At 48.7% G+C, this 12,396-nt stretch overlaps 1 protein-coding gene across 2 annotated transcripts in view; it reads left to right on the top strand.

Moving 5' to 3' along the window:
- Sdk2 (sidekick cell adhesion molecule 2) overlaps positions 1 to 12,396 on the top strand; it is a 267,967-nt gene that overhangs the window by 206,867 nt on the left and 48,704 nt on the right. For both annotated transcript variants that reach the window (XM_055592508.1, XM_055592509.1), the window contains exons 19-25: positions 5,231 to 5,426; positions 5,592 to 5,690; positions 6,081 to 6,272; positions 8,581 to 8,702; positions 9,231 to 9,340; positions 9,430 to 9,580; positions 11,703 to 11,940. In XM_055592508.1, the coding sequence (XP_055448483.1) occupies positions 5,231 to 5,426; positions 5,592 to 5,690; positions 6,081 to 6,272; positions 8,581 to 8,702; positions 9,231 to 9,340; positions 9,430 to 9,580; positions 11,703 to 11,940 (1,108 nt within the window). The remainder of the gene's footprint in view (positions 1 to 5,230; positions 5,427 to 5,591; positions 5,691 to 6,080; positions 6,273 to 8,580; positions 8,703 to 9,230; positions 9,341 to 9,429; positions 9,581 to 11,702; positions 11,941 to 12,396) is intronic.

The following is a 12,396-nucleotide window of genomic DNA, read 5'->3' as shown; positions in this document are numbered from 1 at the left end:
CTTAAAATAGAAAATGTGGCACTGGAGAGGTGGCCTAGTGGTTAAGAACACTTACTGCTCTTGCAGAGGGCCCAGGTTCAGTTCCCAGCACCCATGTGGCAGCTCACAACTGCCTGTTAACTCCAGCTCCAAGGGATCTGGTACCCTTTGGCCTCTGCAAGCATGTGCATCCTTGTGGTGCACATAAGCTCATATAGGTATACTCACACACATTAAAAATAAAACAAAACATAATAAAACATGATAGCTAGGTAGATAGATAGATAGATAGATAGATAGATAGATAGATAGATAGATAGATAGATAGATAGACAGATGCTTATAGTCCAGACTGGCCTTAAATTAAGTATGTATCTCCATGGTTGACTTTGACCTTCTGATCTTCCTGCCTCCACTTTCCAAGTTCTAGGATTATTGCATGTATCACCACAGCTGTTTAATGCAGTGCTGAGGATTGAACCCAGGGCTTCAGGCATGCTAGGCAAGCACTCTACCAGCTGAGCTACATCCTCAGCCCGGTGTCTAATTGTAAAACGACACCTCCAGCTTGATTTTTATGAAGGACAAATGAATAAAAGTGGAGGTCTTTCCTTGCTTCTTCAGCCTTCAAAATACCTATGGGGTGTGTGATGGTTGTCCCTTCCGTGCAATAAGATAGAGTCTCCTTTAAGTTACCAGAATGTCCGGACCTCTACAAAAGCTGGGAGAAGAGTCAATGACCACCTAACACCCATCCAGCTGCAACATGACAAGTTTTGGTCAGCTCTGCCCCTGCTTCTCCCAGCCCTCAGCCCATCCTGGGGAACTCGCTGAAGTCAATCCCAGGTGGTTCATGGCATCATCCATAAGTGTTCTTGTAGAGAAAGATTCTCTACAAGCTCTCTCTGTTAAAAACAACCATACCTAAAACTCTCATTACACATTCTGCCTGCCGGCCTTCCTATTTCCTTCATTGCCTCCCAGCCCATTCTTGCTGCTGGCAGGTTGTGTGTTCCTAGATGTAGATGAAGCCCACAGAGTTGCTGGGGGCAGGGGGTTGAGTTTAAAGCCCCCACTGATCCTAATGTCTCACCTCATCTCCCTCCGCCCTCTCGATTTATTTGGTAAAAGAACTTAGTCATTCATCCAGTGAATTTTCCACAGGCCTGATTTTGCTGATTGCCTCCCTACGGGGTCATTTTACACATCCCTCTGAGTACTGTATCTGCAGTAAATTGGAGTGTAGAGCCAGTGGCCGATTGGATTCAAATTTGTTTGATCACTTTTTTTTTTTCATGGAGGTGTGAGTCCCTAAATGGTGTGTGTATGGCATCAGAAGGTGCCAAGTTCGGCTGTCTCTTTAATTGTGATCCTGGTGGCCATGGACAGCCTTGTAGGGTTTGTGATTTTAATATCAGTTGTAAAAGGAAGGCAGAGAATTTCTTCTTGATTAGCTGAAATGCCTTCAGGAAGGAAGAAAGAAGGGGGGAAAAGGAAGAAAGAAAGGGAGGGGGGAGGGAAGAAGGGAAGAAAGTCAACAGGCAGGCAGGAAGATGATGTTTCTCTTTGTCCATTTTCTCCCATCTGAATTCTGCATTCATTAGGAAAAATTAAGAACTCCATTCTTCCCACAGCTTCTCAATTCTCAGCATTATAAAGTGGTTCCCTATCATCTTCCAAGATGACAATTAAGTTTGGGCTGGAGAAGATGTCTTTGACTCCGTTTTTCTTTTAGTAATGTCGTTATGTACTTAAGGATTTTTAAACACATTCCTCTGTGATTATTATCTTTATTATTGCCAAATACTCACTGGTCCCTTCAACTTGGCTCCTGAGTCTTTTTCAGCATGGTCCCAAGAGTCTCTGATGGCTGCTTGCCAGGCTGGGATGACAAGACCCTTCAAGTTATATAAACATACATAAAATGTACATACAAATTCTGCCAGGGCTGGCTGGCAGCGCAGGCCTGTAATCCCAGCCATGTGGGAGGCTGAGACAGAAAATCCACAGGGTCCAGGACTGCCTGAGCTACAGCGTGAGTTGAAGGCTGCCCTAGTTTGCTTTCTTTTGCTGTGATAAAGACCAGGACCAAAAGCAACTTCAGGAGGAAAGGCTTTATTTGGCTTATAAATCCTCTTCACAGTCCATCATTGAAGGAAACCAGGGCAGGAACTGAAGCAGAGACCTGAAGGGATGCTGCTTCCTGGCTACATGGCTTGCTCAGCCTGTTTTCTTACACAACTAGGATCACCAGCCCAGGAGTGGCGCTGCCCAAAATGAGCTGGGGTTAACTGTCCCCTTGTATCAATCATTAATCAAGAAAATTGCCTATAGGCCAATCTGATGGAGGCATTTTCTTAATTGAGCTCCTTTCTTCCAGATGACCCAGCTTGTGCCAAGTGACAAAACACACACACACACAAACCTAGGACAAGACCACACTAAGTGACTCAGTGAGACCCTGTCTCAAAATAAAAAGTAAAGAGAAAGCTTAGTGATGTCCCTGGGTTCAAATCCTAACCCCTCCTGTGGGGGGAATCTCTTCACTGTACTTGGGGTCAGATAGTTTCCCAAGGAACTCTAGGTCCCTTGAGATAGGAATAATAGTAAGATACTGTAATGTGACTACAAGGAATGTTTCTTGCTCCAATGATAGCATCGTTCTTAGACTCTTAATTCACAGGAAGAAGATTTTCTTAAATCAGATGCACACCAGTGTGTCTGCCTAGCATGCAGAAAGTTCTGGGGCCCATCTCACAATACCACATAAATCAGTCATGTTAACACCTGTAATCCTCACAATCGGGTGACGGAGGTAGTAAGCAAGCCAGAAGTTCAAGGTTACCCTTGGCTGCATAGCAAGTTTAAGGACAACCTACGCTGCATAAAACCCTACCTCTTTAAAAAAAAAATAAAATAAAATAAAAAGTGTGTGTGTGATAATTTCCATTCAACATCTAGATAAGTTTTCTCATAAACCTGTTGGTCTCTTGTTTGTTTGTATCTTTTTTGTCCACACTAAAAATCCAGTACTCGCACAGATTCTTGGTACCACCACCTCATCCCACAGATACAAAACAGTTTCAGAACCAACAACCTCAAATCATCATCTTTCATGGTCTTGGGGTAAAACCCAGAAGGGCCACACTTTATACAGCGCTGCTATGACACCTTTTGAATAGTTTCCCTTGCTGTAATTTTTCCACAGCTCAATACCCTATTAGGTTCATTGGCTTCATGTTGGTTTTGATTTTTAGGAATGGATTATGTAATTTAATTTTATGCTATAATTGTGTATAAAATTTACATGGTTTCAAAGTCAAATCAACAAGACAAGTTTTTGGGAATCAGCTTTGATCTGGGGAAATGATTCGCTTGTCATGCAAGCCCGACAACCTGAGTTTGTTACCCACATTGACAAGCTGGACACAGTTGCCCCTCACATCCCTAATCTCAGCATAGCCCTTCCAGGAAGATGGGAGGCAGATTATATAAGAGCATTTATTAGTAAGTTTCCTCTCAATGACTGGGCCTACCAGCCAGGAACAGAGGCTTTAACATGTGAGCTCTTCGGCAGGAAGATGAGGATCCTTTATATCCTAACCATAACACTCAGAAATCTGGGGTGGCTTTGAGACCCAACAGTTCCACACCCCAGAGGATGTATCTTGTTCAAAGCACTCTTGGGATGATGTGGCCCTGCCGCCATTTTGGGTCTCAAGGGTGAAGCTAGAGGGAATAGTTAATATGGCTGGTCCTCAGAATCACACTCCCCTTGCCCTGTGCACAGCCTCATGGGTCATTTTTTTGTGCACAAGACCCAGTGATACTATTTTAAGATATCTGTAAAAAAAAATGTTTTTCCTTTACTTTGTTTAAAATGATAGTGATTGTAATTAGCTTAAGCCCAATAAAGTAATATTTACCCAAATTTTACACTTGCTGAGAACACACCATACAATTAATTCCAACAGCATAATTAATTCAAATTTACATTAATTAAATTAAATTAAAACATTAAACTCATTTCTTCATCTACTCCAAGGAAGTTGGGCAATTTAATTGCTATGAAACAAGATAACTAAAATAAAGAGGATATTTAACATACTTATTAAATGCCACTTAGTATTTCTGATTAGTATTTTTAGGGTCTAATTAGTGTCTAATTAACTTGCTATAGGCTATCTTTTCACAATACCAATTAAATTTCAAAACATCCTTTATAAACATCCGGCCCTGAAAAGGAAAAGATTAAGCATTGTTATAGGCGCGAGTTAATCAGGAGACATTGGCATGGTATTGTTTTATATCTATAAATACCCATGCTTATTAAAGCTCTTCGAGTGTAGCTTTTCACCATTAATTGCTATTTAATCAACTTCAAATAAATGAGGAAATCTCTGGGACCAGCTGCCATTGTTGGAGACAGATGAAGGGCCCAGAAAACAAGAGCAGGAGGTAAGAGTGCAGCAGAGGAGGAGGGGTGGGGGCAGGATGAGGAGGAAGAAAGGCAGGCAAGCGAGCTATCAAAGGGTGGAAAGAAAGTACAAAGGGAGATGAGAGAGAAAGTGATGGGGTCCAGGTGGGATCTCTTGCCATGCTCCACCTCTGGGTAAGATGTAAGATTGGCAACCTGACCTGGAACAATTGTAAGATAATAGCAATTGACATAGCTGTGATATCTGTCCTTGGAGAAACACCTCCTCCCCACCCCCGCCCTGCCTCATGGAAAAACTAGCTAGTAGGAAAACAGAGGTAGCAATTCCAGAGCCTCAGCTTCCCCTAGCTGTGTGACAGAGTGCAAGTGGCTTGGCCTTTCTTGTCTCCATTTCCTTGTCTGTGCACTAAAGAGGTGGCTTCATGGATGTGAGCCCCATGTGGTCACCCAGGGCTCCAGGCTTAGAAGAACCCCACCTTGGTGAAACACTCTACTGTAATCACTTTGAAGGAATTTTTTGAACTAAAGGGCCTCTAGTTTGGGTTCTGTGCCCAGTCCTCAGAGCTTGGTAAAATGCCTCTCCTGTGGGATAGCTGGGAGAACGGGTGACAGGTTCCTGTGGGAGGCACCCACTACTGTGTCTCGCCTAGAGTCAGAGCATCAGAATGAACACAGGCATGACCTAGATCCAGCATCCCTCCAACTTGTCTCTGTCTTCCCTGAGAGGAGGGCCCACAGGGACAGTGTCCATTGGTCTCACCTGTTACAACAGAGCTTCAATTTTTCTAGAACATTTTTCTGGTTTCTCCTCAGCTGATTGCCTGGGAGCCAACACAAGAAGAAGAGATTACCATGGTGACTGCCAGGCCCAACTTTCAAGACAGCATCCACGTGGGCTTCGTGTCCGGTCTGAAAAAATTCACAGAGTACTTCACCTCAGTGCTGTGCTTCACCACACCAGGTGATGGGCCTCGAAGCAGCCCCCAGCTGGTGCGCACCCATGAGGATGGTAAGTGGCACAGGCCTCCGCTCTACCCCCAGCTCTACCCCCACCCACCAACCCAGGCCCTTGGGAAGTCCCTGGGCGTCCTGGAACACAGCAACCATCCCACATAGGGTGGCCATGCTCCGACTCTAATGGGCACTGGTGGGTGGGGGACCCTTTCGGGAACAGTGCCTGGGCCCGTGGGACACCTGAGCTTCAATGACATCCTGGACACCTCACTGAAGGTCAGCTGGCAAGAGCCTGGAGAGAAGAATGGCATCCTGACAGGTAGGTACAGTGATGTTCCTGAGCCCACGGGTGGGACAGCTGAGGGGTAGGATTATCAGCTAGCCTGTCCCCTGCCTGCAGCCAGCTCCCATCCAGACCTCCCAACTGAGCCACACACTCAGTTTTGCACTCTGATCAGCAGCATGTCTCAGCACTCTGCCCTAGCTCTGTAGGACCGCTCTCTCCCTGCAATCCCTGCCCACAAGGAACATCCTACTGAGACTCCACTGGGGCCCTAGACATGACACCAGCAGCACCTAGCTCCTTGGCCTTGCTGTTCCTGAGGTGAATCAAACCTCAAAGCTAGGGCAGGAGTGAGAATTGGAACAAGGGTCCAGGTCAACACACACTCTCAACCCAGCTTATACTACCACCGTGGACTGTTGCCAGGGTACCGGATCTCCTGGGAAGAGTACAACAGAACCAATACCCGTGTGACCCACTACTTACCCAACGTAACCCTGGAATACCGAGTCACAGGCCTCACAGCACTCACCACCTACACGATCGAGGTGGCCGCTATGACCTCCAAAGGCCAGGGCCAGGTGTCAGCCTCCACCATCTCATCCGGTGTGCCTCCAGGTGGGTGCCTCCCATTAGGACTCCCGTCTCTGCTCTGCTAAGCAGCACTCATTTTGGAGAAGGCTTTGTCTACCTGGTTGGTTGGTTGGTTGGTTGGTTGGTTGGTTGGTTGGTTGGTTGGTTGGTTGGTTGGTATTTGGTTACTGGTATGTTGGTGGTTGTTGTGTTGGTTGGTTGATTGGTTGGTGGGTGGTTGGTTGGTGAGTTGGTAGTTGGTTGATTGGTTGATAGGTTGGCTGGTTGGTAGTTAGTAGTTGTTTGGTTTGGTGGTTGATAGGATGGCTGGTTGGTTGGTTGGTAGCTGGTTGGTGGGTTGGTGTGTTGGTGAGTTGGTGGTTGGTTGGTGGGTTGGTTGATTAGTGGGTGGGTGGGTGGTTGTTGGTTGATTGGTAGGTGGTTAGTTAACTGGTTAGTTAATTGGTTGGTTTTAGGTTTACTTTTTATTTAGGGTCTCATTCTGTGGCTAGGCTGCCCTTGAACTCACAGCAGTCCTGTTATACTGCCTCCTGAGTAACTGGGATTACAAACATGAGACACTGTACCAAGGCCCCTGTCTGTTTTGGGACAAAGTCTCACCATGAACTCATGTTGGCCTCAAACTTTGCCATACCCCTGCCTCAGACTTCCCAGTGCTGGGGGTACTAGTGTGAACCACGATACATACCGTTGGAGGGGTTTTATCTTGGGGTAATGTTGATTTTCTTCCCACAATGCTCTCCCCTTTGCTTAGCCTGTGGGCCCAGGGTCCTTCCCAGAGCTGACTTGGATCCCTTGACCTCAGATTCTAGATGAAGAACTATATGGATCACCATCTCTCTCCCACAGGCCTGAACACAGTAAAGAGCACCCCACCCTCTCTCACTTGCCCTGTTGTCCATGCTCTTTACTCCTTATCCCATAGCAGGATCTCTGCCAAAATTCAAAGGGAGAATCTTCACTGTCCACATTGGACTGCAGCCTAGAGACGGACTCCATGTAGGGTAGTCAAATAAGATGAGAATAATCTCAGTCACAAGCACAAACACTAAGCAGGTCAGGCATCACCTCTGTGCCTCAGTTTCACCGTCTGTACACATACAGAGTTGAACCAGATCACCATGTGATCCTCTCCAGATTAGGAAGGCTGTGCCTGGATGACCCAGGCAGACTGCCCGGACCCACCCACTGAGATAGATACCTCAGGCTCCTTCAACCCCTCCTGACAATATGTGTCAGTAAAGCTGGCACCTATCTATAAGGGGCTGCTGAGACCTAAAACCACAGGCTCTCTGTGCCACCTCACCGCACTTCCCTGCTGTGTGCAGTCATCGCCATCACCGTTCTACTGAGACATAAAAAGACATATACTTAGATGCTTAACAGCCTCCCTTGATAATGCCTGACACAAGCAATGCAAAGAGGGGAGGGTTTATTTGGGCTCACAATTCGAGGGTACAACCATCGTGGCGTGAAAGTCACTTCAGAAGGGGCTCATAGCTGGTCACATTGCATCTGGAAACAGAGAGAGAGACTGGTGGTTAGCTCCATCTCTCCTTTTTCCTCAGTTCAGACCTCAATCCATGGAATAGCGCCATCTGCGCTTAGGCTGTGTTTTCCCACCCCAGCCCAACCCGGAAATTCCCTCAGGTATATGCCCAGAGGCTCGTCTCCTAAAGGATCCTAAACCCTGTCAACTTAACTGTCACATTTGCTCAGAGATACAGTCTGGAATGGTAGAGTTAGATTCAAACTGACGTTTGGATGGTTTGTTTACATTTGTTTTGTTGGTTGGCTGGGTTTTTGATACAGGGTCTCACTGTATAGTCTATGATGACCTGGACTCATTATGTAGCCAAGGCTAGCTTCAAACATACTATAGAATCTGCGTTTTCAGTCCATCCTGAGCCCTGAGAACTCCTGGGTCCCTGGTTGGAAAAGAGAAGCTGCCTCCTGTCTGCCCCCACCCCACCCTCCTCACCTCACCAGCTGTTGCTGGCTCTGGGGACTGGAGGGTCATGTGGATGGAGGACAGTTCTGACCCGGATGCTTGTGCTGAGCCTAGCTTGATTTGTGCAGCTTTGTGGGTACTGTGCTTATTGCCAAAGCTTCGAGAAAGCCCCTGACACACACAGCTCCAGGGGATTCTCCGCCCTCAGATCTGTCGCAGCGTCTCAGTATGAACGTGGTGCCTGTATGACATAGAATCCCTGTCATTGCCAATAGATAGGCCTTGGCTGTGCTTCTCCATAGATGGCCCCCTCCCTGCCACAGAGTCCTATTCCAGGGGGAAACCCCCTCTTACTCTGTCTACCCTTCTCTCCCTTCTCAGAGCTCCCAGGGGCCCCCACCAACCTGGGCATTTCCAACATTGGCCCAAGATCTGTGACCTTGCAATTCAGGCCTGGCTACGATGGGAAGACATCCATCTCCCGCTGGGTAGTGGAGGCTCAGGTAAAGCCTGCTAGGGCAGACCCAGATGGCATCCCAGACAGCCTCAGGCAGCCCTGTGAACATCCTGTAAGGTAGCAGTTCTCAACCTGTGGGTCACGACCCCCATGTAGTCTCATATCAGATATCCTGCACATCAGATACTTACATTACGATTCCTAAGAGTGGCAAAATTACGGTTAAGAAGTAGCGAAACAATTTTATTTTATGTTGGGGGTGGGGTATCACCACACCATGAGGAACTGTATGAAAGGGTCACAGCATCAGGAAAGTTGAGAACTACTTCTTCAGGCCAGGGGGGTTCCCTGAAGCTGCAGGTTCCTGGTAGATCAGCTGGTCTTGAGTCAGGCCTAAAGTCGTGTTTTGAATCAGCCTGCTTCGAGGTCCTAATGCAGGAGGACTCAGGGCCACCCTGCAGTCAGTCGTGGCTGTTAGACTAAGACGTTCCCTGGGCGGGGCTGATGTCTACCAGCTGGGACTCAGCTGGTGCATCTCAGGGCTGTGGAAAGCTGGACAGGTTCCCTTCTCTAGGTGGGCGTGGTCGGGGAGGGAGAGGAGTGGTTGCTGATCTACCAACTCAGCAATGAGCCTGACGCTCGCTCCATGGAGGTACCAGACCTCAACCCCTTCACCTACTACAGGTAAGGCACAGGCGGGAGGAGGCCGGGGTGGGGAGTGGGGAGGTGGCAACCTCCTCCGGACCTGGCTCAGTTCCTCTATCCCACCCCAGCTTCCGAATGCGTCAAGTGAATATCGTCGGCACCAGCCCGCCCAGCCAGCCTTCTAGAAAGATCCAGACCCTCCAGGCACCCCCAGACATGGCACCGGCTAACGTGACTCTGCGCACAGCCAGTGAGACCAGCTTGTGGCTCCGATGGATGGTGAGGCTCCCTCGGTGGTGGTGGAATGGGACATTCACAGAACTGTGATAACCAAAGTACAATCATCAGGAGCCTAGTTCAATCCCAGCACCAACCTAAAAAAGCCAGGCATGTTAGCTCGTACTTGTAATCTCAGTGCTTGGGAGACAGAGACAGGAGGACTGCTGGGCTCTATGGCCAGCCAGCCTTGCCTAGTGAGAAGCCTGTCTCAAAAAATAAATAAATGTAGTGTAAGCTGGTTGTGGGGGCACACACCTTTAATCCCAACCTCAGGGTTAAAGGTGTGCATCTCACTGAGTTTGGGGCCAGCCTGGTCTACATAGCGAGTTACAGACCAGCCATGGATACCTAGTAAGACCTGTCTCAAAGTAACAAAAAAATACAATAGAAAAATGTGGCATACGCTTTTAATCCCGCACTTGGGAGGCAGAGGCAGGCAGATCTCTGTGAGTTCGAGGCCAGCCTGGTCTACAAAGTGAGTCCAGGACAGCCGGGGCTCTGTTATATAGAGAGGAGATAAAGTCCTGGAGAGGACAGGAGCTCCACAGGACAGCAACAGATCCAAGAAGTCTGGGCACAGAGGTCTTTTCTGAAACTGATACTCCAGCCAAGGACCACTCATGGAGATGGCCTGGAACCCTTGCACAGAGGTAGCCGATGGCAGTTCAGTATTTAAGTGGCCTCCATTTTAATGGGGACAGGGACTGTCTCTGACATGAACTGATTAGCCTGCTCTCTGATCACCTCGTCCTGAGGAGGGAGCAGCCTTACCAGGCCACAGAGGAAGACAATGCACCCTCTCCGGATGAGACCTGATAGACTAGGATCAGAGGAAAGGGGAGGAGGACCTCCCATTTCAGTGGACTGGGAAAGGGACATGGATGGGGAAGAGGGAGGGTGAGATTGGGAGGGAAAGGCGGAGGGAGGTACAGGAGGGATACAAAGTGAATAAACTGTAATTAATAAAAATAATTTTAAAAAACATTAAAAAAGGGCAAAGTGGCCTCTACACACACACACACACACACACACACACACACACACACTTACCCCTTAGTTATCTCTGAATGTTTCCAAACGTAAAAGTTTGAATGATTACTGGGGTGAGGGGGGTGAGGGGAGTCAGCGGCTGGGCCATGCAGCTGCCTGGCTTGTAATGGTGCATGGCCCATTACCTCTCCTTAGCTGGTAGGGGACTCATATGCCAGGCCCATCTCAGCCTCTTGGGCCCATCCATTTCTGTCTTAATGATCTCTAGCTCGTGTCAGTAAGTGTCTGTAGAGGGATGTGGAATGGAGAGAAGGGTGATGAGGGGGTGAGAGAGAGCCTACAAGGAATTGGATAAAGTAGGTTAGAAAGTGGTACACTATGGATTATGGACATTTGGAGCCCTGGGAAGGCAGGATGGAGGGAGAAAGCCGTAGGCACACCAGCTTCAGTGGAAGAACGGGCCCCAGATTTTTATCTGATGTCTGCTCCAGGCTGAAGGCCCACCTCCACCACCTTCTAGCACTGCCAGATTCATCCATCCTTGGAGCAGTAAGCAGGACCCCTCCTGCTGAGCTCTATGAACCAGGAAAAGAATCTGCCTTTTCTCTGTGGTGAGACTCTAACCAGTAAGAGAAAGATGAAATTCAGCAGGAGAGACTAAGGTTTGCCAGACAGCAGGACTTCCTGACAGTGATGGGCATCCTATGCATATAAGGATGGCATCACCCCCAGCCTCCTTCCTCCGAAGGGCAGCATGAGCAAGGTTGGAGGCAATTAACCATGTGTTGACAGCCTGAGGAAGGGGGTTAAACAGGAAGCCAGCCAGAGCTAAAGGGCCCTGCTCATCAGCATACTGGGCAGACAGATTTTGAGCCTGCTGGAAAGGACCAGCCTCCAGGCAAGGTCAGAGGTCAGCCACATATATGATGAAGGCAAATGTTGCTCCTTCTGGAAGTCCAGTGTGTGGAGGGATGAGCCGCAGGGGGACATGGAAACAGCGTTACCTGATCAAGTCCCACTTGGGAATAGCACTGCTTTGGGTCACCGGCTGCCCAACTGGTGGATGGGAAAGAGGGAACATCAAGTGCCCTCCCTCCTGGCCCCTCATCTCTCTGCCCCTGCCTCACCCCAGCCTCTCCCAGAAATGGAATACAATGGTAACCCTGAGTCCGTGGGCTACAAGATCAAGTACAGCCGGTCCGACGGCCATGGCAAGACACTGAGCCACATGGTACAAGACAGAGTGGAGAGAGAGTACACCATCGAGGATCTGGAGGAGTGGACAGAGTACCGTGTCCAGGTCCAGGCCTTCAACGCCATCGGGAGCGGGCCCTGGAGCCAGGCGGTGGTGGGCAGGACCCGGGAGTCAGGTACCACGGCCCCTCCTCCCCTGGGACTACCCAAGAGCAAGCCATGCTGCAGCCATTTCTACAGATAGCTTAAGCAGCAAGTCCTGTGCTTCCCACATAGCAGAGCACCCTGCCACACCCCTGGGTCCCTCAGGACTGCTCCTCCCCTGTGACATTCTCCTCTCTAGGGAGTCTATGGGGTAGCTGAGCAGTACTAGCTGTCCAAACACCCCACCCCACCCTGCTTCCCCACACTCAGCTTTAACCCCAACAGCCAGTAGAGGGGTTTGATCTCAGAACATTCCAGAAACAAAAACCTACCTCTCCTAGGAGCCTAGAAGGGGACCTTCATTCCTAGAATATGCCCTGATCCACAGGCAGCCCTCACCTGTCCAATTTGTGCTACACTGCCCGGGGAAGGGAGGAGTGAGTGTGTGTGTGTGTGTGTGTGTGTGTGTGTGTGTGTGTGTGTGTGTG

The sequence above is a fragment of the Psammomys obesus genome, unplaced genomic scaffold (assembly GCF_907164565.1).
Source record: "Psammomys obesus unplaced genomic scaffold, mPsaObe1.curated_primary_1811, whole genome shotgun sequence".
NCBI classification, from domain to species: domain Eukaryota; kingdom Metazoa; phylum Chordata; class Mammalia; order Rodentia; family Muridae; genus Psammomys; species Psammomys obesus.
This window is presented reverse-complemented; position numbering and strand designations above follow the sequence as displayed.